This window comes from Toxotes jaculatrix, chromosome 9, assembly GCF_017976425.1.
Source record: "Toxotes jaculatrix isolate fToxJac2 chromosome 9, fToxJac2.pri, whole genome shotgun sequence".
Taxonomy (NCBI): domain Eukaryota; kingdom Metazoa; phylum Chordata; class Actinopteri; family Toxotidae; genus Toxotes; species Toxotes jaculatrix.
Window position 1 is genome coordinate 18224384 of NC_054402.1, and position 25369 is coordinate 18249752.

Here is a 25369-nt window from a genome sequence, read left to right on the forward strand (position 1 = left end):
TTCCCTATTGTTACCTGAAATCAATTATTGCTATTTTTAACCACCTAAGTGAGAAATAGATGAGACTGGGCAGAAAATCCTCACACTAAAAATGCTAATGATAGGATCTTTGATTTCAAATCTTTTTTCCAAGTAACTCTGTCCGAGAACTTGTGGGGATGTTACGCCAATATATAAAAATATATATTTTAACTTAAAATGGGCGGACTGCATTTGTTACCCACTTGGATTTTTAGTTACATATAATTCAGGTATATTCATATAAATACAGTATCACTGGTTGTTTTATTATTACTGGTTACATTTGATTTCTATTGTTTTAAAAATGTCATGAGTGTGTTCAGCTGCTGGTTGAGTCATCAATTAAGATTAAATTTAGCCCAATAAAAAGATACCATAGTTCTTTTTTCAAATCTCAAATTGCTTATTTGTTATATGGTATAATTTAAGGAACATAGACCATAAACTACAACTGGAAAATTAAACGTTTTGATTGGTAGCGTATGTTATCACATTAATATTAATATATGAATACTAAAGAAGCTACAACAGTTAACTTGCCTCTGAGTCAGCTACTATAAAGAAAATAAGTCAGTGGCGATACGGTCGTGCCCTTCCATCCCGTCCAGAGGACTGGTCTGATCATTTTTCACAAAATTGGTAAAGCGTAATTTATCAATCAACGGATTGATAACGCAAATTTGGCAACCTTCACATATGACGTCATGTGCAGGACTCACGACCTTGGTCTGTAAAAAAAAAAATGGTGGGGGGGCGGTCGTTTGATCGTTGTGTTAAATGTAACGTGTTATTTTTTTAAATTTATTTTTAAATAATTATTTTTTTTTAATTTTACTAGTGGGGTTGGAAATAGTATACGTGCCTGATGTTACACTCGAATAATGCAAATGTCGTCAGCCTGCCAGCTAGCGTTTACTTTTGTCTTTTGTTGAGAGGGCGCTCCTCCCCACCCCCTTTTTCCTGTGTTACTCCGCTGTGGCGGAAGTAAGTCGACTCGCTGAGGCCTCATCCTTCCAATGGCGACTGCAAACAGGCTGAATAGAAAGCGGGAGCAACCGTGGAGGGGGCCAGAGCTGTGTAGCCGAAATTAAATAAATATATCCTATTCTCTGTAGTCATAAAGTTAGCCTAAAATTTGTTTCTCCTCTCCAAATCACGGCCGATTCAATGGCCAAAAATCGGAACACTTCGCTCCTTGAGTCGGGTAAGCCGCAGAAGTAAACCCAACTGATAGCTCAATTTACAACGATACGGTTCGTGCTAATTGATAACCCCGCTGCTTTTCTCACGGTTAATTTCCCCACTGTTCAATTTCAGAGCTCTATTACTTGATTTCTCGTTTTCTAACAACGGGTCCATGTCGGAGAGCGGCTGAGGTGAGCTGGCGTGCCTTGACTGGCACACTATGTTGTCTTAGAAAATAGTTGACTAGCTAGTTAATAATAGAGTTAGTTAATAGAAGGAGTGTGGTCTGAATCGCCTCTTTTAATCCACTGCAGGTCCTGGCGAGTGAACTGGAGGAATATCAGGTGTGTATCTCCGCTGTCTCGGCTTGTTATCTGCTAGCTGCTATCCGTCGCTGTTGCCCGAGTCTGGGCATAAAACTTGTCTCACTGCTGTCGACTTTTTAGCACCTCTGTACGTCTCACTCGTTTGACATCACCCGGTATTTTAATAGCTTTATGTGTACCCGCTGGTGTTTTATGTGCGGACTCCGCTTTATAAAAACTCTTGTTTTCCACAGCTCTTGCCCGGGAGACTGGATTGGCTGGGAAACGAGCACCCGAGAACATATGAAGATGTGGTGAGATTTAACTTCGTCTCTGTCGTTAAGTTCATTGTCGGTGCTTGTTATTGTCTTGTGACAGGGGACCCTGTGTCCACGCTCTGCGCTTGTTTACGGTCTTTGTTCTTTTTCCTGGTGGACCGCTGTTGGATATCTTTGACTTAGGATGATTGACAAGGTCACGGCTTATTCTCGGTGGGTTAATTTTTTTCAGAAAGTGAACTCGGATACGTTCGCTCAGAAAACCGTATTTGAATAGAGGGTTTAATATTATTTAGCCCCGACTGTTGTACTGCAGATAGGGTGGGTAGTTCGGCTTCTCGCTACGTAGAGACGGCTCCACTGGCCAATCAGAGGCCGAGATGTGCTGTCTCTGCGTTGTTGTGCATGTGACCGGCGCTGTGATTGGTCCATAAAAAAGAGACTGTTTTTGCATAAGAAGCCACGCCTCCCAGAGCAGGCGTTGAGAAGCACATGAAACAACCAGACAGCCGGTCAGACATGTATTTTAACAAAGCTGCAGCTCCCAGAAAAGTCTCAAAACTACTAGTATTAGACAAGATAAATGTTATCTATAAAGTCAGTTTTACATATACATGCACACATAGTTCTCAACTCAAGCAGTATACAACATAACTGCATGGTTTCTTGGTTTTCAGTTTTCATGTGAGCAAACAGTAAAATATTAGTCGTAAGTTCTGACATCTTAGCAGTGCATGTCTGACCAGCAGTCTAAAACCGAAACATATTCAATTTACAGTGGCCCAAAGCAAAGATGGGCAGCAAATCCTTACATTTAAGAAGGTTGTTTGGCATTTTAGACTCATAATCGATTATCAGAATGATTGTTGATTCATTTTCTGTCGATAAATTTATCGACCGATCGTTTCCACAGTGATCTGCATTCAGTGTCATATCCCTACTCTGTCTTTGTTTGCTCTGACAGGTTGCAGCCAACAGACACATTGCACCAGACCATTTGCTACAGATATGTAAGCAGATTGGACCACTTCTTGACAAAGAGGTGCCATCATGTGTCCCAGGTGTACACTCTCTCCTGGGGTCCGGAAAGCAGTCAATGCTTAGGACCCCAAAAGGTACACAATCTTCAAGGCTCCTCCTGAGTACTTCTACTCTTGAGGCGGAATTTTATAACTATCTTTTTTTGTCAGTACTGATGAGGTAGTGGAAATTACACATTCCACTTACACTGATGAACATTGAGTTTTACAATTTTGAATAGTTTCATGGTTTGTACAGTTGCCAGAACTGATACAGTCCATTCACCACATGCAGCTGGTGATCAGCTTAATCATTATCTGAACTTTCTGTTTTGTTTCTCAGACTGCGACAGTGTGCGGTTTAAAGCTTCATCATATGCAGCCCTTCACCGGGGCAGACCACCAGAGAGGCCTTTGAACTGCAAGAATCCTCCACACCTAGGTAAGTCTGGCCTCATTAATATTCCTCTGTTATGTGTGTTTAAACAAAATGAAATGGACAAATTGATGTGTTGGGGCTTGCTACATGTATTTGGCATGGTATTGCTTGGCAGTGTTTTCAAATGTCTCTCTCCACTAACCATGCATGTGATGTGTGCGCTGACAAGTCATTGAATGACTGGGCAATGTGCACATTTCTGAAGTCTGAAGAATTTACAGTATAATGCACTGTGTATTACTCTTTCCCCTGACTGTCCAAATGTTAGTAAAAGGCATTTTGTCAGTCTGTTGTCAGATATCACTGTGTGGTGCACTGCAATGACTTAGCCAGATTGGATGCCTTCATTGCAGCCTGTTACACTGCAGTGTTTGTTGTGATTGTGCGATTAACATTACAGTTATTGTGATCATAAGTCAAGGTTTCATCTAGAGATTTGCACTGAATTCTTCTTATTATTAATTTTCAATACTTCACCTGCCCAGTTCTTCTGGATTTCTTGCGGTTCTAGCATATTGCTGCAGAGGTTCTTGTTATGCCTGTTTGCAACAGTATTTTTTATTCAAAGTCTGTCCTTCCTCACAGAAAGAAATACACACATAGGCCGCCTTCTGGATATTTTTTTTATGCTTTTGAAGTTACCCGACTGTTAGTAAGCCACCTTTTAGAAGGCATGAACCACAAACGGGCCTCATTACATGCTTAAAACAACTTCAGCTTGAGGCAGAGAGAACTTAAAGCAGAAAAAAAGATTATGGATGGTGTTAATGTTTCTCTGATATTTTGTTGTTTCCCATAGTAACAGATACAAACCAGATGCATCTGACTTCAGAGCAGCAGTGATATTGTTACTGTTTACAGATCAGATCTGACTTCGGGGTGGCAGTTTCATTTTGTGCTGTTGAAGTTTAAGTCAGATTTATTAACTGACACGATTAGAAAAAGAGACATTAAGCAAGTGACTGAGATAAACAATCTAAAGTAAAACCTAAGTTTATTTGGTGCTGTATTGAGAGGCATACGGCTTATTGAAAGACAATGCATTTAGATACTTAGTTAAGCCCAAGAATAACAGCCTCTTGTATTTCCACGTTTCATTTTATTGCATGATTATAATGCCCGATCCATTCCTGCCCACCTTCCAGTAAATATATCTCACACCCACTGTGTATGTGCTGGTACCAGTCCTGTTGCAGTCCTGTAATTTCATCACTCTTCTGATGATTGGCATCTTATCATCAACAGTGAAGGTGCATCGAGGGAGAGAGCTGACGGGAGTGCAGCGCTTCAGCTCCATCAATCCTGTCAGCAACTATGAGCACATGCGGCTGCATAGGCGGATCCTGGGGCATCTGTCTGCAGTGTACTGTATCGCATTTGATCGCACCGGTCTCAGGATCTTCACAGTAAGATGGAATTTGTCTGCATATTTCCCCCTCTCAGGAAAAAAACAAAAAACCAAAAACTCCTACTCATTGTGCTGTGATCACAGTAGTTTTGCTTTTGCTCTTTTAAACCACTGATTAACCCTGAATCTTTTGATAGAGCACATTTAAGAATTTGACACTCAGCTGACTACGACTGTACAAATTTAATGTTGTTAGGATCAGATCCAAGTTTCTTATACCACCGAGTGCTAGGCTATCATCTGAACATTGTGCAAGACTTGTCCTGTAAAAGTAAAATATTAAAATAGAAGTTCTTATTTTTCTTTTTCAGGGCTCGGATGACTGTTTGGTGAAGATTTGGTCTTCGTTTGATGGAAGGCTTCATTCGACGTTGCGAGGACACTCTGCAGAAATCACAGACTTGGCGGTTAATTATGAGAACACACTAATTGCCGCAGGAAGCTGTGACAAGACCATCCGTGTATGGTGCCTTCGTACCTGTGCCCCCGTGGCTGTGCTGCAGGGGCACAGTGGATCCATTACCTCCCTTCAGGTAAAGAAATCTCTGTCAATATTCTAATATACAGTCATTTTCTATGTGATGCTGTTCTGTGTTTTAAAAAGACAAGAAGGAGCTGGTTCTTTGTCTGAAGCGAAAGTAATTATTATCATATGAACGAGAGTTTGTTAATTTAATTAATTAATTATATATATATATATATTTATATGCTGTACCGTATTTTTGTTTGTAGTTGTAGAAAGTCTGGCGTGGTCTTGTTTTATTTGCATCATGTTTCCATCATCCTTCATGTCATTATCTCTTTTTTGCTGTGACAGCTTGTGCCTCAGCCAAGCATAAAAAAACATTGTTCTTTGTACACTGCCAGAACAACGTTATACAGATTCAGAGAACCTGTCAATTATTGTTAATTTTATGCTATCACTTGAACAACTGAAGGTTAGTATTGTATGCCAGAAAATAAAAATTTAACCTAGTTCTTTTGCATGTTGGCTCCAGAGTAGAGAATTTTAGCCTGACCTGGATAGTAAGAGGGAAAAGTGTTAATATTTGACTCACTGCGCACAATCCGTGTCTAAATTAATTTTAACATAATTTAGTCAGAATAATTCATGTGACTGACCTGTAGATGTCTTGTGTTTTCAGTTCTCACCGTTTGCCAAGGGCTCAAAACGTTACATGCTGTCCACTGGAACTGATGCTACTGTCTGCTTCTGGCAGTGGGATGTCAACAACATCAACTTTAGGTGAGCGCTGCTTGTTAAATAACTGTATGTGTTTCACACACAAATATTCTGTTGTAGCACTTCAAAAAATATGATCAAATTAATAAGCCATTAAATATTGTTTACTATGAATACTGTGGGTTTCAAAATGATCTTTAAAATCTCAAAGCAAAGGATTCACACTGTGGCTTTTTGAAAAGAAAGAAAACAACAACATAGTTTTGTTTGCTTGTGTATCGGTTAAACTAACAAGGCTCCTAGCAAATATTGTAACGTGCTAAGCTGTAGACTGTCTTGTAAATAAGAGTTAAAAATGGCAGCTCTTCTAAGTGAAATCAGCAGTAGGCCCTCAGCAAACACTGGAAAACAAGCCAAACTGGGTTGGCAGTTTTTTCTCTTTTCCAACACTGCAACTGTATCACTAATATGGAACCTTTTTAATATTGGTGCATGAAAAATGCCTGCTTTGTCTTAATAAACCAAAGTAGAAAGCATCTATGTGTATAGCAAGTAACCAGGTAAAAGTATAACATGATTAAATTAGTAAGATATCTGAAAAGACTAAATGGGTATTAAGTAACCTTTGTTCTCCTCAAAGTAAGTGGATGACCTTTATTTGACAAAAGAATGTCAGCCTGGCATCTGACCTGACTGTTGTCACATCTGTCACCCTGAAGGCAAAAAGCCGGTTGGATTAGGCGAATCTTCAATTGACAGTTTTATTGAGGAATAACACTGCTCCTGTTTTACTGTGTACTTTTGAGTGTAAGTAAAAGGCTACTTTTTTTGTCAGTAAAAAACAATTCTGTTTTATCTTTGAAGTGATCGGCCACACAAATTTACGGAGCGGCCAAGACCAGGAGTTCAGACTGTGTGCTCTTCATTTAGTCCAGGTAATTAGTCATTTCAGGTAGTGTTGTTGTGTTGGATACCCTGTATATATGCCACTTCATGTGTTTTAGCGCAGTGCATTTCTCAGAATTATCATCTAGCAATTATGAAAGACAAACAGGTTAATTTTTAAATTTTGGGTTAACCACCTCAAGCTGATTTTTTTTTCTCCTCAGGTGGGATTTTCTTAGCAACAGGAAGCACTGATGATGTCATCAGAATATATTACTTGGGAAGTGGGAGTCCAGAAAAGATATCAGAGCTCCATGAACACACAGTAAGAACCCTCCCAAGAGCCGATTCACGTTAATATTTCTGTTGCAACATATTGCAACAGAGCATATTCACATACCCTGTCAGCTGCCGAACAGCAATAACACAAAAGTGCAACAATCATTCTCTGTATCTCTGTTGTCTCTGTGCAGGACAAAGTTGATAGCATCCAGTTTTGCCACTCAGGTGAAAGGTATGATAAAAATCACTGTATATTCTATTCTTGTATTGCACCATTCATTTATCATGGTAGTTAATCAGTTAAAAATGAATTAAATAAAGAGTCGCTGTCACTGTCCTGGCTCAGGTTTGTGAGTGGAAGTCGAGATGGAACAGCGCGGATCTGGAAGCTCCATCAGCGGCAGCAGTGGAGGTGCATCCTTCTCAACATGTCTGCCACTCTTCCAGGGTAAGGACAAACTTTGCTGCTGTACACACAGTGTGGATGAAGCCAGTCTTGTCTTGGTTTGTGCTCTGTAATCACGTGATGAGATGAGGAAATGCACCGTACAAGCAACAGAATATGCAAGAACAAGACACTCATTTGCTGTAAAAAGTGTCTGGAAGGTTTGTTAAATGAGGCGCAACCGTTTGCTGTCTTGTCCGCCTCAAAGAGCTGTCGGAGCATGTCCAGCTGAACCAGGTGCTGATGTCAGCTGAGGAATCCATTTGCCCAAATGTTTTATTTGTTCGGTTGTCAGGTTGTATAAGCCTTAGCTCTCTCATCTGTCTGTTAGACAGTCACTAACAGGCCATGAAGACTTTACATCATTTCCAGCTAAGGACAGAAAGATGCTGGATTTTTATGTGCAGTGTCATTGTTTCTGAACAATGACTACCGATAACTCAAAACCTAGGATACTGTAAAATGATACTTTTTACTGTTCATTTCCCTGTGGTTTGCTATGGTGATATTACTGGGCAGTAACAGAAGGAAAAGATTTTTTTTTTCTTTCTTTTTGTTTTTCTGTACAAACTTGACCTAAGTTTGTACTCTCTCTTTTAAATCAGACACCCACGCTTGATGGACAAAATCACAAAGTCAAACTTGAAATGACTCCAAACAGTTAGGTCTTATTTCACTGTCATTCCTTCAGAGAATGTATATGTGCTGATGCAGTACCTCATTGACATATATAAGTCTAACCATACTTTCCTGTATTTTTCTGAAATGTGAGAAAGAAATAGTGTTTACCACTGCCTGTCTGTCTTTGGAAGAACTGTAAAAGAGCCTCATCTGACAGTTTCTAGAATATAAATCTTAATTTACATTTTTCAAAGCTATATGTTATCTCATATACATATGAAATAATGAATGTGCTCTGTATGAAGGGCCAAGAAAATCCAGTACAAAAGAGGGTTTTTGCTTCATTGGAAAAGAAAATCATGAGCACCACATATGTGTAGTGATTTGTTTATATAACTTAGGATCAATCAAACTAAGTGCACTCATTCTGTTCCTTGTTTGATTTTTATTTGTGGTAAATCTGCTGGATTGCTTTATGACACAAAATAGAAAATGTGCTGCGGTTTTTTGATCATAAATGAAACTACCCACTTCTTTTGTCTTCTTCAGTGAGGTGAAAGAGAAAACACAAATACTCAGGGTAATGCTGTGGAGGGGGAATAGGTAGAAACATGCTCACTGCAACAGGAAACAAAGGGTATCATTTCCAGAGACAGCATCAGATACAAGCTGCCAGTTATTTCAAGCTGCGAGTTTGTGTTGAGTAAAGAGCTGCAGCCTATAGCATGTGTATTTTCTAATTTGACGGGTATTTTTTTTCCCCACAGCGCCGAAGCAATGAGTGAAGAGGAAAGCTACTTCAAACCCAAAGTCACCATGGTAGCGTGGGATCGCCATGACAATACAGTCATCACGGCTGTTAACAACCATCTCCTCAAAGTGTGGAACTCCTACACGGGACAGCTGCTACATATCCTTAAAGTAATTGTGCACAGTGTTGTGTTTCTTTTTGTAAAATGTTGAACGGGGGAGATATCGCAACCACCTGACTAACAAAACGGACTAATTTTAAAATCAGAGGCTAATCTGAACACTGTTTTCAGGGCCATGAGGCTGAGGTGTTTGTACTGGAACCACACCCTTTTGACCCCAGGATCATCCTGTCTGCCGGCCACGATGGGAATGTCTTCATATGGGATCTGCAGCGAGGGACAAACACACAGCACTACTTCAACATGGTACACTGACACTCAGCACTATCATAGCATGGCGTTTACAGGATGGTGAACGCAACAGTTCAGCAACATGATAAACAAACAATGCTTATTTACAGGCGCGATACACAACATGACAAATACATCTATAAGCAACATGGTAACTAAACATTTAGTTTGTGTTTAGTAGAAAGGAAGAAACAGAATGCGATTTTTAAAAATTCTGTTTTGAAGGTCCTGCAGGATCTGAAAGGGGAAAAATCACGCAAGGACGCAGTGTGAACAAGAATTGAAAACCTAAAATAATTTTAAAAAATAATAATTTGGGCTGTTGTTAAAACTTCCTTTGTGTGTAATTTACCTCCCTTGTAAATGAGTTTCTGTACCTGGGGCGATTTTGTGTTTCTCATCCAGATTGAGGGCCAGGGTCATGGAGCCGTGTTTGACTGCAAATTCACTCCCGATGGCCAGCGCTTCGCCTGCACAGACTCTCACGGCCATCTGCTCGTCTTTGGCTTCGGCAGTTCCAAGCCGTATGACAAGGCAAGGAAAAAATTTAAATCTTGATCTTGATGTTTATTGCCAGGTAAAAAAACAGAGTAATGCCATTTTTATGGACAGTTACTGTTTTCTGCTTCACACATATGCAGTATTCGATTTTTACAGATTGATAATATATTATAGCCTTTTAACTTTATCACTTTGTAAGCTCACTGTACAGTATGAAATTGTGGTCGTCCAAAAAAACAAGTGTGCATGACTGAATCCCTCTTTACATGAATGTAATAAAAGAAGCATGGTATCTTATCCGGCTTCCTTCTCTTGGTCTCGACACAGCTTCCAGACCAGGTGTTCTTCCACACAGACTACAGACCACTGATCCGGGATGCCAACGGCTTTGTGTTGGATGAACAGACACAGCAGGCACCCCATCTCATGCCCCCACCCTTCTTGGTGGACGTAGATGGAAACCCGCATCCACCCAGGTAGACTTGAGCTTCTATCAGTTATACAGCAGTAATACGGTCTCCATCCATTGAATGTTGAGGTTCTCAAAGCCCTAAACCACTATGAAAAATAGCACTAAGTAGATAAGAGCAGTTACATTTTGATCTTCAATTGTTTTTATCACTTTATTGTCTTATTGCCCCTGTTTTACTTATGATCTTCATAGCGAGGTCAGTTAGCAAAACAAAATGTCTGTCTTTGATTTAAAAAATATCTTAATAAACTAAGCAATGTTTTATTTTATTTTATTTTGTTTTATTTTTATTTTTTTTAACCTCAGGTACCAGCGACTTGTTCCAGGGCGGGAGAACATTGCTGCTGAACACCTGGTACCCCAGCTGGGATACGTAGCCACTAGTAAGGCCTTAATTTGACCATTATTAGCCCTTTCTAAAAATTTACTGTACAACGTATGTTTTAATTTATAAGTCACAAATTTCCCAGTCCACTTTCACTCCTTTATCAGCCAGCTAGGTTTGATAACATGTCAGGCTTTTCCAAACAGCCTGGTGTAAGTATATGTCCTCCGCTACCATCCACTCATGCTCTTGGTCTGCCTGTTTGATGTTGAGGTGATGGCGAGGTGGTGGAGCAGGTGATCAGCCAACAGACTGCAGAGCACGAGGAGGTTACAGTAAGACGCAGCAGCCTTCTGGATGAGGCCATCCGACAGCTCCGGGAACAGCAGGACCGGCAGAACCAGCCTGGGAGAGAGGCAGCACTGGGTGCTGGAGCAGGACCAGTGGGGCTGGCTGAGGCACAGGGTCCAGCCATGGCACCAGCACCAAGCACGCCACGCAGAGGTATCAAACGGCACCAGTGCTGCATTGGATTGATTTAGCTGATGTATTGATCTGATGAGCTGCTGGAGGCTAGCTGTGTGATTTTGGTAGTTTGACATAATGCCCTTGAAAATACAGCATGATCATTTACTGGAGGTTAATATTTTCTATTTTCCCTGCTTTGCAGTGTCTGTGAACGATCGTGCAGATGTGCAGTCACCCCCTAATGTGGGTCTGCGCCGTAGCGGACAGGTGGAGGGCGTCCGACAGATGCACCAGAATGCTCCTCGCAGCCAGATGGCCACTGAGAGAGACCTGCAGGCCTGGAGACGCAGGGTGGTGGTGCCTGAACTGTCACCCAGCACGTACAGGTAGAGACCTGAGAGAGCAGTATTACCTCTTAGCAGCCACAGCTGAAGATATGGCATATGTGACTGGACATGCTTTTCACTGGACATTTCTACTGGATTTTGTTTCTAAGGGGACACTATTACTCCCATATTAGATCAATATTTAGATCCTATCCAACTGAATTCAACATTTTACATATTCATGTTTGTTTCATGACACGGAAATAGGATTTAAATAAATGTGAAAGTAGCCTGGTTTTCTTTATGATATCCACAGACAAATACTGGACACTGGAAAGCATGTCCAGTGTCATTATTTTTGTTTTTTGAGGCATAAAAGGCATGTTGTAAACATCAATTGAAAATGAACAGGTGCTTATGGCCACTACTAAGCAACAGAGTGTGGTTTACATGTAACAATATTTTACAAAATTTAGATTCCTCTCACTTTTAGTAGTCTTCCTCTTTAATTTTAAACATTATATAAATTGTTTTCCAGGGACCAGGAGGACATCCGAGCATCCAAAGGAGATGAGGAGGTGGCTCTGTACAATGCAAAGAAGAGACGCATTATCTACAGTAGCTGTCGAGTAGGTTTCTTGTTCCTGTAACAGTGTAGGAAGTCTTAAGTGGCAGTTTCAAACATGGTTTGTCTACCCCCTATTCAGTGAATTTTCATGAGACGCTAAGTACTGTACATCAAACGACAACACCACCACAACATGTTGATTAAAGGTGTGGTGTTGGATGTTTTCAAAATGCTGTATATTTAATGTGTATATTACATATATTCACTATGGCCTCTGTGGGATTGTTTTTATTCGTTTGTTATCAGAGATTTCAGCATTTTTTTTTTTTTACCAAGTTCACAAGTATTTCTGTACAAATCTTTGCACTCGTGTTGAGTCAGTCCCATCTGTCCCCCCAGGATGATTCAGACGATGAGCCTCCCACTACGAAGCGAACGCACGGCCGCAGTGACACGGTGGATATTATGGACTTGTCATGTGAAGGAGAGGAAACCGCAAGCTCTGAGGTACACTCGGAGGTATCACATTTTCTACTTTCCTCTGACTTTGGAGAAAAAAATGTCATTTATAAGCACCTCATTTCTTTTGTGTGTCTGTGTTGTTGTTTTTTTTTTTTTAAGCAGTTTCTTGTTTCTTGTTTTGAATCTGTTCAGGACAATGAATTGGATGGGAGTGATCTGGAGTCCTCTAATGATGAGGAGTGGAACAGTGACAGCTCAAGGTATAAAGCTTTATAGACAAGGGCCTCATACTGTTGGAGAGGAATTCTTAGCATTTGTTTGAACTTGTTTAGAGTACCAGATAAAAGGGTTTTTTCCTGAATCAAAAAATTATATAAACTGAGAAGTATTGACTTTGGTGTTAAACCTTTGTGTTAACCCCCTTGTGTTGTCTTAGGTGGCATTCTCCACCCATCTGGTACCCCAAGCAGGTTAAAACAAGTTAGTTTATTACATTTTGTATCGCCTGCTTTCATCAATGTAACTTAAACTGTAATAATCATAACTGCTTTTTATGGGACAGCCACACGTCCAGCGAGTACTCGGACTGGACGGCAGACGCCGGTATTAACCTGCAGCCCTCTACCCCCTTGTCGTCACGGAAACGAGTGCAGCGGAGACTCAGCACCTCCGAAGAGGAGGAAGAAGAGAATGAGGAAGAGGAGGAGAAACAGCAGAGTGATGAGGAGGAAAGACCTGGGAAGAAAAGCAAAGAGAAGACTAAGAAAGCAAAGAACAAGGCACCCCGGGTGAGTTGTTAGACACTGATATCCTACTCCACTCATGAGATTACTAATCCTGACGTGGCACTGTGTGGATCTTAACTGATTAGTCATCACCCAGACCGCTTTAGATTCTGTCATTGAGGAAACATAATGATGCATTATGTAATAAATATTTTAGAACAGGTGGACATTTACTCTTTTAAATTAATTTTTTTTTCCCATCTTGGTGCTTCAATCAGCGTCCAAAGGCCAGACCATCCATTAACAGAGAGGTGTCCAATGAGTTCAGACCCTCACCATGGATCACTGATGTCATTCCCAGGAAGTCTCCTTTTGTTCCCCAAATGGGCGATGAGGTATGTGTTAATAGTAGGATTTGTATTTTTATAGAGCCATGCTGTCATTATATGAGGAAACAATTCTTCAGTGTGATTTTACAGAATTTATATCTGTTCTGAGCTTTCTTTCAATCCCCCAGTTTCTGCTTGGTCTTCTCAAACAAAAATCATAAAAATATTTTTCCAGTCGTAACTTAGCCTCAACAACTTGGCAGGAAATCATGCTCCCTATGACAACAAGATCAAACTTAATTCTTCCTCAAGAGACTCGGAGAAATGGATAAAATTACTATAAAAACCCAAGAATTTAACCATACACAAAATGTAAAGAAATGTAAGTTTTTGTAAACTCTTGCAGTTTGTCTTGCAGATATTTTTAATCTGTCAGCAGACTGTAAAATTAGTAAGACTGGGAAATGTATATATACATGTTAGATATTATTAACGGCTTGGATTGTTCTAAAATATTATACAGCAAATGTATAGATGTAGTCTGAATGCTTCTGGCAAATCTTTTGGTGGTAGTAGCAGGGCATCATGGTCATCCTGTTAAAAGAAAATGTAAGAAGACATTCTAAGCTCTGACTCTCTCTGTGTCTATCAGGTGATCTACTTTCGGCAGGGACATGAAGCCTACGTTGAGGCAGTGAGCCGGAGTGATCTGTACCCCATCAACTTAGATAAACAGCCCTGGAAGAAAATGGAGCTGCGGGTAAGACCAGGTCAAGTTAGAAAGAAGGAAGTGAGAAGTAGGAAGTTGAACACAATTTACAAAGTCTTCACTAAGGCCACTTTAAACACTGAAAATCAGGATTATGTATAGTATACACCGATGAGCCAAAACATCATGACCAGCATGGCACTCTGATGTGTCTGTGGCTGTGCAGTCCCATACAACAGCAGCATGTGATGTACTGTGTGTTGTGACACATTCCTCCATTAACCCTTATTAAAATTGTCTGTAACTTGTGCCACAGTACCCTGTTCTGTTGGTTTGGACCACATGGGATAGCCTTGGCCGTCCTTGTGCATCATCAGTGCCCTAATTTGTGGTTTGTCTCTGTGAACCACTGTCCCTCCTCCGACCACTGTCATTAGATACTCACCACCGTTTACAGGGAGTGCCCCACAAAGCTTGATGTTTCGAACATGGTCCAAGCCGCCAGTCGTTTGGGCCATAACAGTTTGGTCCTTGTCAAAAGGGGGACTTGTCCTGACCCTTTGTCCTGGATCCAACAACACATTGACTACACAAACCAACTGTTCACTGTTCACCATCTAATGTATGACATGCATCATCGTTATGAGATCGTCAGGGTTGTTCGCTTCATCTTCGAGCGGTCACAATGTTTTAGCTCATCTGTGTAAGCAGAAATCTTGGACATGAATGGAAACCTTGTTGTGCATTTCATAGGACCAAGAGTTTGTGAAGATCACTGGGATCAAATATGAAGTCTGCCCTCCAACACTTTGCTGTCTGAAGCTGACTCTTATTGACCACGGCACTGGCAAGATCACAGACAAGTCGTTTTCTGTCAAGTAAGCAGCTCAGTTTCATTAACCGGCTTTGTTGAGCCACACAATAAACATTGTTGCTTTTCTTATTCTCGTTAACAATCCAACATGAAGGAGGCATTTACCAGAGTCTTTAATGAACTGAATATATAAGGTCAAAAATTAGGTAATTATTCTATGGAAATAGTAAGGCTATGCTAACTATAATAATCTCTCCTGCTTCCAAAATCGTCAGGATAAAATCCTGTTTTTGATTTTGAAAAGCAGGATAGATTTCTGGTGCTGCAGTTTGTTTTATAAAATACATGTGTATTCATCAGCATGATTCAGCATCAGTTTCACAAAGACACTGGATGTTTGTTGTGCTTCCCCATAAAAAAAAAACGACTGATTTCTCCAACAGGTACCACGACATGCCAGATGTGATAGATTTCCTGGTTCTGAGGCAAAGTTATGACGAGGCACTCCGTAGAAACTGGCAACCAAGTAAGTTTTCTAACCTTGTTAGAAATGTTACGTCGTCATTGCGTCCTCCATCCGTGTGATTAGTTTAATATACATATATCTTCACAGAAGAAATGTGCTCCCTACAGTGAAATTAATAGTTTTATGTCAACATTTCAATTTTAGCATTAATGTTGTTTTAGTGGAGGTGCTGATAGATGAAGTGAGGTTGTTCACATACATCCTGTTTCAAATGCTTCATCAACAGTGCTGCCACCACAATAAACAGGCGCCAGACATTTCTTTCTCCTTCCCCTGAATTTGGTACTACTTTCTCTGTTGCAGACGACAGGTTTCGCTCAGTAATAGACGATGCTTGGTGGTTTGGGACCATTGTCTGTCAGGAGCCCTACCAGCCGGAATATCCTGACAGTCTCTTCCAGTGTTTCAAAGTCAGGTGGGGAAAAAAACACATATGTTGTCAAGTCAAGGATACTGTGGTTGGGATACAACCAATATCAAGCTGGTGTTTAACATACTGATTTTGACTGTCACAGCTGTCACTATTTAAAGCAAAGCTTGGATGCTGTATGCCTTTCCGTCAATTATATGTACTTTTACACTTTATATCCTTTTGCCTGTGACTGGCCAGTCTGCCCCCTAATGAACGTTAAGATGCATTACATTGTTTATAGGCAACTGACATTGAACCAGGTTAATGTACTCATCTCTTCTTTGCACTGTGTACAGAACATCTGACACTCTGTGTTCTTGTAATTACAGTAACACTTATTTCTGTTTTTTTACTGAAACAAAACAAAAACATTTTATTAAATGCTGTAACATATATTTAATAGATTTTAATTCAAGAAATAAAAAAAATGTAGCACTCAGTGTTTGGTTGTTGAGTGCAGCAAGTTGTCCTAAACCCATTTTTGTGTTCCCACCAGATGGGACAATGGGGAAATTGAGAAACTGAGTCCTTGGGATGTGGAGCCTATTCCAGATGATGGTAAGTAAGACCTTGTACTTACAGTCACACACACACACACACACACACACACACATAGACAACACAGTACTGGGGTCTGCTCTGAAAGTGTGGTTAATGGTGTTTCACTGCATATTGAACAAGTCTGTCTCTGCTGTGCAGCTCAGCAGCCAGAGACAGAAGGAGGTGGTATCCCTGTGACAGCTGAGGAGATGAGCGAGCTGATGTACAAGCCTCTGCCAGGGGAGTGGGGCGAGAGGAGCAGGGACGAGGAGTGCGAACGCGTCATCGCTGGCATCGACCAGCTCATCACTGTCGGTGTGTAAACATACACAGACGCTCTTTAACTTTGTTACATTCGCTCACATACTTTCTCTCTCACTTATCTGTCACAGTGGCATTTTAGGACATTCACTCACATCAAGGTCAAGATCCATTTAACTGTGACAGAATTTCTGCTCAGTTATAATCACGTCAATACATTGTGTTTCTGCTACAGAGATTGCAGCTCCCTTCTCTGGTCCTGTGGACTTGGTCCAGTATCCCACCTACTGCACTGTGATCGCCTATCCTACTGATCTGGGAACCATCAAACTGCGACTAATGCACAGATTCTACAGGTTGGCCCCACCAGTCTTTCTTTCTTCCACATACCTGTTAATGCGAGCTGATTTATGGCATTATTTGTACTCCTGGCCGATATCTTGATCTGTCCTTGTATTGTTTTTGCCTACTGAAATTCTAAATAACTTTTGGTCAACAGAGTATATTTACTTTCCTCCACAGACGCCTCTCAGCATTAATTTGGGATGCCAGGTATATTGCACATAATGCCCGCACTTTCAATGAGCCAAGGAGCAAGATTGCCCACTCTGCAAAAATCATCACAAATGTCCTCCAGAAATTTGTCAAGTAAGTTTTTGTTCTTTATACCGATGTTTTTACTAAAACAGTAACTTAAAATGTGATGCCGTCCAAAATATAACACAGTTGTAACACCTAAAATTATTATTGTAGACTTAAAGTTGTAATATTTTTTCCTAATTTGCTTAGTGATCCAAGCTGCACAGATATCATGGAGATTTACAGTGCTGTTGAAGAGATGGATGATGATGAAGAGGTAAGCCTAAGTAAAGTAAACTTTGATATTGTGTGTAATGACATTTATTTATGTGTTGTATGTGTCGCATATAGGTGAACTTACTTTGCTTGTCAAATAGCTACACATTAGTTTGACGAGTAAATATAGATGTGAGTGTAGGAGGAGTACTTGATGCTTTTATTTATTTATTTATTTACATAAAATCTGTTTTGTTGATTTAACTCAGTGTTGCATTTGTTTGATTTTACTTGAAACACAGAGATTTAGGAGACAACGTTTGTCCACAAGCTGTAATAAGTGAATGTTCGGATGGTTGTTTTCCATTTTTACTCAATTTATCAGTGTCCCTTCAGCAGTGGAAAATTAAATTAGTAGTACAATGATCAGATTCAAGTAATCCATATTTGATTACTGTCTACAGGATGAGGATACAGAAGCACCAGGAACTTCAAGTGGACACCGTTTACGTCAGGTAAATAGACATACAGTGTGTATGTGGATAATAGACAATAAATGCTGTTTCATATAAAAGGCTTTGACAAAAAAAACAAGACAACGCAAATTAAAGATCAATAAACATCAGTGGTTGAAGCTCTATACTACATCATTGTTAGTCACAGTCTGTATGAGAAAAAGAGAGATGACAGTTCAGTGGTAGATAATGACTCAGTAGCTGCGGATTAGCATGTGTTACATATCATGATGATCTCCCCCCTCTTTTCCTGGTATCTGCAGCGCTCTGTAGAGGTGCTGCCAGACAGAGATGCCTGGAAGGAACAGTGCAAGAGTCTGCTCAACTACATATTTGAGTGTGAGGACTCAGAGCCGTTCAGACTACCTGTGGATCCTCAGAACTATCCAGTGAGTTAAGACACCAGTAGGCTACATTTTGTCTTATGTGTCTCTGTGTTTTTGTAATGAAGTCTAAATCGTGTTTTGTGTGCCTGTGCAGGACTACCTTGACATTATTGATACACCAATGGACTTCGGGACAGTGAAAAGGGCCCTGGAGGAAGACCACTATGAAAACCCTGTAGAGCTTTGCAAGGACACCCGCTTAATATTTGCCAACGCTAAAGCCTACACACCCAATAAACGCTCCAAGGTAATGAAAATCTGGAAAAGTAATCTGCTAAAACAGCTATTAGAACCTCCTCGGGGTTCAGATTTGTGATTGAAATTTCATTTATGCTTGGATGTCAGTTTATATTTGAGTTTGTCTGACCCGTCTCCTCCTTTCTTTTTCTGTTCTGTTCTGGCGTAGATTTACAGTATGACCTTGAGGCTCTCGGCCTTCTTTGAGGAGCAAATCAGAACAATCATATCTGAGTACAAAACTGCTGTCAAGAGCAGTGACAGGCTCCGTCGCAGTCAGAGGTTCCGCAAGAAAATGCAGCAACAGGATCAGCCCACCACCACCACAAGGTCTGTTTGAGTTTATCCTCTCCTCAGCTCACCTGCTTAACAGGTGACTTGAGTGGATCAGTGGGCAAACTAAGTACTCTAAAGGACATGGGTAAAAATCTGGATTAAGTATGTGGTTGTAACTCTGTGTTTTTCCAACTGTACACTTACTAAGGCGGCACATATGTTTAAAAGTAGTCAGTTTAATTCATAAATTCAAAAAATATGTTCAGGTGTCAGACCAGCTAGGGTTTGAGGCTCATATGATGAAATACTTGCAGATAATTGCTTTTCCATGCCCCGCTCTCTGATTTAAAAGTTGCATTCTTCTCTTCTTCTTCTTCTCAAGTCAAAAGAGGGCTGCAGTCAAAACTCAGGAAAAAGTGGAGTCGACATCAGTGACCAAATCTACCTCAGCCAAAGTGTCTGTTCCTGAGAGAGTGAGGAGGAGTCGAAGCAGCAGCTCAGGTCACAGCTCCTCGGAGGACGACTCCGGCTCCAAAGCTGCTTCATCAACACCAGGTACAGAGACAGTACAGAAACTCGTAATGATAAAAAGCAAGATTCTTCAGCTGTGTAATGTACTATGTTGTGCCATGTTTGTCAGAACAAGCTGGTCCCAAGTGAAATATTACATAGCAGTAATTGTCAATTAACTGCTTAATCCCAGCTCGCACTGAGCATAACTGTGCATTTGTACCTGAATATGACACACTAACCTCATTTGCTACATGATTGGTTTTCTAACAGTCCCACTGCACATTTATAGTGATAGATACTGTTCTCTGAATTATCATGCGAGGAGTCTGAAAACTGAAAGCTACAGTCTGAAGAAGCACTGTTGGAACTTCCACAATATTTTTTACATTCCATAATTAAATGCTGTTCAGAAGAAACATTTTTAGAGAGTGCTTTCCTGAAGCGCAGTGACACGTCTGATAGCTCATTAGTTTAAATGTTGACACGATTTGTGTTTTTTCTTTTTTCTTCTTCAGAGTCTGACAGTGAGAGCGAGGCGAGTGAGTCAGAGGAGGAAAATCGTCCCGGTTCCTTAAGGCACCAACAACGCAGACAGAAAGCAAGAGTTACAAGAAGCAATTGCTCCAAGCAGAGGAAAAAAGGTCAGAAATTAAGTTTTCAAATAGCATGCCTTGTATTTAGATAAACCAGGAGATCATAATTCAATATTTAGAAATTATGTATTTTTAAACAAACAGCCCGAAAATGATGTATCTGGAAATATATTGTTGCCAGTTGCCGAGAGTGATAGTGAAGAGGAGGAAGATGACGAGGAGGAGGAGTTTGACAGTGAGGGCGAAGAGGGCGAGGATGGAGAAGTGTCCTCCCAGTCTTCAGGTCGTCGCTACCCCAGCAGGAGTAAAAACAGCAGGAGTACACGGCTGACCAGAAACAGTGCTGCCGCAGACAGGAAATGGACAGGTGAACGCTACGGACATGTCCTTTTTAAACCTAAAGCCCGGTGAGTCACAGTCACACAATTAACATCCTTCTCCATGGCTTGTCTTCAGAGGGCAGAGCGGAGATGAACGGTCACAGCAGCAGGTCGTCTCGCAGGGAGAGACGTCGCCACCGGGACTCCGACAGACCCACGTCACAGGGCTCGGACAGGGAGGAAGAGGAGGTCACGGTCCGCAGGTCGCTCAAGAGAAAGACGGCTAGGGCAGCTGTGAACAAGATCAAACTCCTTGAAGCATCAGATGAAGATGATGAAGAGGAGGAGAAGCCAAGAAGGAGCAGCAGCCGCCTCCGCCATACAGCCTGGGCCAGCAAACGCACCGCAGTGATCCAGAGCAGCTCAGATTCAGACCGAGAACTGTCAACACGGGGTAGGCAAATGCTTTTCTTAGTACTTTTTAAAATACACATTTAAAGCCAGACTTCAGGACTCTTTAAGGACACTCAGAAGAGACACGGACATATTTGCATCTTTATGTCCACAGCTTACAGGATCAATTTTTGCTCAGTTTTTCTCATTTCGATTTTTAGCTTCTCGGAATACAAAAGAATCAGGCTCTGAATCGAAGGACGAGGAGGATGGAAATGACAGCGACGCTTCGTTGTCCTCCCAGAATCAGCAGAATGGAGACACAAGGTCCAACAAACAGAGGACATCAAGACAAGCTGCTAAAACAAAGGGAAATGGTGAATAATGTCTTCATCAGTCACGTTAAAGTTTTTGATTTCTAGTTGCCACTTGATTGGAACTGTGATGAAAGTTTTTCTAATCTGTTTTTTTTTTCTGCAGATACTTTGTCCCATGTAAACGGACACAGTTCAAAACATCACAAGGCTGACAGTAGCTCTGAGCAGGAGGAAACTGGCAAGGAGAGTTCTGGAGAATCTGAGGAGGAACAGGCGGCCGTGTCTCAGAAACCTTCGAGAAGCACAGCAACCACTCTAGCCAGGAAAAAGAGGATTACAAGCGAGGAGGAAGAGGAGGAGGTAGAAGACACTGAACGCAGGACCACACGACACAAACCTCCTGTAAGCTCAGATGAAGAGGACAAAGACCACAGTTCCCAGAAACACCCACACCAAAATGGAAGAAATGTGGACGAAGCAATCCACAAGGACTCTAAGAAAAAGAGTAAAGTTACACCCTCAAAAAGCCAAGATAAACAAAAATCTGCCTCAACTAATAAACTGGACGGTGTAGAATCAGACGAAGTCAGTGATTCTCCAAAGAGATCCAGCCCACGCAAGAAAAGCCTGAAAAAAGATGAAGAACGCAAAGAAGAAAGCAATCACTCCAGTGAGGAAAGTGAGGTTGAAACAAAGACAAAGAGGTCAGCGCGAAACAAGAGCAAATCTAAACGGCCTCACGGTGGCACCTCGGCATCAGAAAGTTCTGAACAGGAATACAAACCCAAGAGGAAATCGCGGAGGAAACGCTCCACCGGCTCATCAGACGAAGAGTCAGATAATACAGATAACACATCAAATAGACGGCTTAGCCTCCGAGCCCTACCAAAAAAGAAATACATCAGTGACAACTCTTTTTCTGAGGAAGATTCTGCTTCTGCGAGCCAGCGGAAACAGAGGAACGGTAACAAAACAGCCACAACTTCGAGGGAAGATAAGTATAATAAGAGAGAGTCTAACAGAACCTCTCCCAGTGAAACCAGGAATCAGCTGTCTTCCAAGAGAAAACGCATTTACACCTCAGACTCTGAAGATGGAGAGGAGGCCGGGGAGAAGGGGCCAGTGTCGAAGAACAATAAAAATACGAGGTCAGGCTCCTCAAAACGTCCCAAAAGGGAATCCAAACAAGGGAATGGTAACAGCAACGAGGAGGACTCTTCCCAGTCCGATTCCAGCAAGGAGGAGGAAGATGTCAGACGTTCAAGGAGTGGGAAGAAGAACGTGAGGCAGCCGAAACACAAGCGAAAGGAAAGCTACAGCAGCAGCAACCGCAGTTCTGACTCAGAAAGTGAACAGTCGTCTTCAGCCTCTGAAAACTCATTTGCCAGCTCAGGGTCCCACAGCAGTCCAAAGAGGAGAAGTCACAGACGGTCTGGGATCACTGAACGGACGGCTAGCCGCCAATTAAGGCAACGCCGGCAACGGGCTGCCTCAGAGGAAGAGGAGAGCGACGAGTCGTACAGCAAGCCGCAGCGAAAGACGCGCGTGAACACCCGGAACCGGGGAAAGCGGACGGTAAATTACCACGACAGTGAATGAAGGACATAGTGGCTGGAACTACAGGCTTTAGAGGAAAGGTGGAGATGGACATTAACTGGAGACCTTAAAGACACTTGATGGCCATGTTATGGTAGTAGCACTGGAGTCCTCGAGAGAAAATGCTGTGAATCTGTTTCATTCAGGGATATTTATATTTTCTATGAAAAAAAAACATGTTTATAGATGTAATACAAATTCAAGCATTTGAACTGCTGGTTTTCACAAGGATTACAGAGCAAAACACCACCTCCCATACTGCTTGTTGTGATTTGGCCAGCAGAGTAACCATTCTGGGGAATCTTGTCAGCTTGGGTGCTATCTAATATACCTCTGTTTAATCAAGCATATTGCTGGCTTGCACTAAGATACACTGTAATGAGGTATTTCATACACTAGTTTTGCATTAGAAACTCAGGGGTCAACTAAGTTTACTGTAGTCTCAGACATGCAGTTGTTTTTTGAGCTAAGGTAAGAAAAAGAAACAATTCCAGGTCGGCAGATGTCCAAGCACACTCACTGGGACAACAACGAATCCACGTTCAGACTTTTGACTACAGCACTCCTTTGTAAATCCACACACTTAATGCTTGACTGTATTATGTTTTGATATGAGCCAAATGAACGAGTATGATTTTTTTTTTCCCCATACCATTTCATTTTTTTTTTCATTAGTTTTTGTGTTGTATTCTAGTGAATAGATGTAAATATGTGATTGAGAATGACATGGCCTGAAAGGGTTGGTCAGTCAGTAGCAAAACATTTATTTAAATTTTAGCTTTTTATAGCTTTTTTTCTTACTTTTTTTTTTTTTTTTTTTTTTTTTTACATTTAACTGCATTGTCTTGCCATATGTCACAAATTGGTACCTTTTTGCCAAGTACAAGTAACCAAAAGTACTTATTGCAAAATACTGTGATTTCTCATATTGGGAAGACCTTTTATTGTTGTCCTGTGTTACCTACTTTCAGTATTAAATTCTTTTTCAGAGTTGACTTAAAACATTTTGCCAGTCACATGGTTTAGTTTTGTTTATGGGGAGGTTTCTAAATAGTCGCTTTATGACATTTTGCTTAATGTTTTTCGTACTACACCTTTAATAAACAGATTTCACAGGAAAAATATTAACACAATGTGGTTGTGGAGTGCAATGAATGAGTTATTCCTCCTATTAATAAAGACATCATTTCAAGGTGTATTCTGTGTTGGACCTTAATCCTTTAGAAGTTAGAATGGCTGTACTGACAGCCGAGACTTCCGAAGGAAGAAAATGCCGAGGCAAAGGTTGAATATGCAATGACATAAATTTCTTTATTTTTATAGCAGCAGCACAGGTATGACAGCAAACCATAAGGTGAGGCCCAACCAGCAACAACAGCAGATTTAAAATTGGTGCCCTTTTATACTGTGTTCTGGTCTCTTTTTGGGGCCATCTGCAAGCGTTAGGGTTTTCACGCAGTCGACCCCATTGCTCACAAAAGCAATGTAGTGTGGATTAAGTGTTGTTCCAACTTAAATCCACAATCAGCTACATTACTTTGTAGCTAATTGTGGATTGATGGAAGTTGGAACAGCACTCAAAAACAAGTGGACTGTGCAGGAATGAGATTTTTGCAGGTATAAGGTAGGGTAGTGTAAGAGTAATAATAAATATGCATTATTCGAGAAAGAGACCTTTTGCTGGTTTGCTGAGAAGAAAAGAAAACGGCAATTGTCAGGTAACCCAATACGTTGATTAAGAAAACAAAAAACAAACTAAACATGCAAACTAGGTCCGATATTTGGACGTCTAACCACGACCCCACTTGGACGTCAATATGCATTTCAACATTTGAACGTCGGACTAGGTAACTTTTTTGGACGTCATGTGGACGTCTAAGACAGGTGCAGGAAATTTACATTATAAATGAATGTAATTTTTTAAATGACAAATATCAACATTGTTGTTATTAACATGATTAATGAATACGATTATAGATTATTTGTGATTAAAAATCATTTGTTAGTAATTATTTATTTATGTTTTTATTCATATACTTATATGGAAATGCAACTTGTTGGAAATTAAGCTTCAGAAAATAATTTCATGGTACATAAGAGCCTTGATTTTATAACTCTTATGAGTTCAACCAGTTAACGCCACTCTGATTGGCTGAGGCAGCACGTCGTCATAAGCCAACCAGTAAACGGCACCCTGATTGGCCGAGGCAACACGCCAAGCTTTTGGCGCGATTCTTCAAATATCATCAACCGTCTCTCCGTCTGATTTCATCTGTGTGGAAGCAAGTTGCCGTTCGGCTCTGTTCAGCGTACACCAAGAATCACCGTTTTCCACTAAGTTGAAAGTAAGTCTGTCATGTTTGTTCATTTTATGTTCATTTATGTATTTATAGTGTTAGCTGTTCTAGCTTTGTTGTTTTAAACTACCTAAAACTGCTGTGGCTACAATTGGCATTGCATGTCATCGTATCAGCTAATGTTAGCTAAATATTGGCCATAGTTTACATGGAATTGGAATTACTTTTGAAAACGACTGTGCCTAAAAATATTCACGTTAGCTGTAGGATTAACGTGAACAAGCTTTGTTAAGTCGCTAAGTCACTGCTCACTAACCAGAGCTTGGCTGGTAGCTAGTCTAAGCTAAATTCGCTAAGCTAGCGAAAAGAACAAGCTGCGAACTTTATATCTAGCGGCTCCCTCACGGCGGGGATTGCTTTTTACATGCTAGCGAGCCACGACGATATAGGCAGGTGGTG

The 25369-nt window shown here is 40.9% G+C and overlaps 1 protein-coding gene across 5 annotated transcripts; it reads left to right on the plus strand.

Moving 5' to 3' along the window:
- The first annotated feature begins 1020 nt into the window (after positions 1-1020).
- Positions 1021-23809, plus strand: brwd1 (bromodomain and WD repeat domain containing 1). Of its 5 annotated transcripts, none has more exons than XM_041045801.1 (44): positions 1024-1225; positions 1339-1397; positions 1521-1550; positions 1766-1825; positions 2754-2904; positions 3152-3250; positions 4493-4653; positions 4967-5188; positions 5801-5901; positions 6703-6773; positions 6948-7048; positions 7197-7237; positions 7352-7453; positions 8839-8992; positions 9115-9249; positions 9640-9768; positions 10063-10211; positions 10514-10590; positions 10806-11036; positions 11203-11386; positions 11865-11955; positions 12294-12413; positions 12549-12616; positions 12919-13144; positions 13360-13476; positions 14063-14170; positions 14873-14997; positions 15377-15459; positions 15763-15874; positions 16368-16429; positions 16571-16726; positions 16908-17028; positions 17195-17320; positions 17462-17528; positions 17932-17982; positions 18246-18371; positions 18463-18615; positions 18775-18935; positions 19264-19436; positions 19910-20035; positions 20169-20354; positions 20444-20761; positions 20922-21077; positions 21181-23809. In XM_041045801.1, the coding sequence occupies exons 1-44, from the start codon at positions 1189-1191 to the stop codon at positions 22614-22616; spliced, it is 6762 nt and encodes a 2253-aa protein (XP_040901735.1). In that variant the 5' UTR covers positions 1024-1188; the 3' UTR covers positions 22617-23809. The 5 variants fall into 5 exon arrangements, 3 of the variants coding, with proteins under 3 accessions (XP_040901737.1, XP_040901735.1, XP_040901736.1); XM_041045802.1 differs by having other exon boundaries at positions 12294-12401; XR_005894562.1 differs by lacking the exons at positions 15377-15459; positions 15763-15874; positions 16368-16429; ... (12 more) ...; positions 20922-21077; positions 21181-23809 and adding an exon at positions 12793-12836 and having other exon boundaries at positions 1021-1225; positions 14873-14900.
- Positions 23810-25369: the final 1560 nt, after the last annotated feature.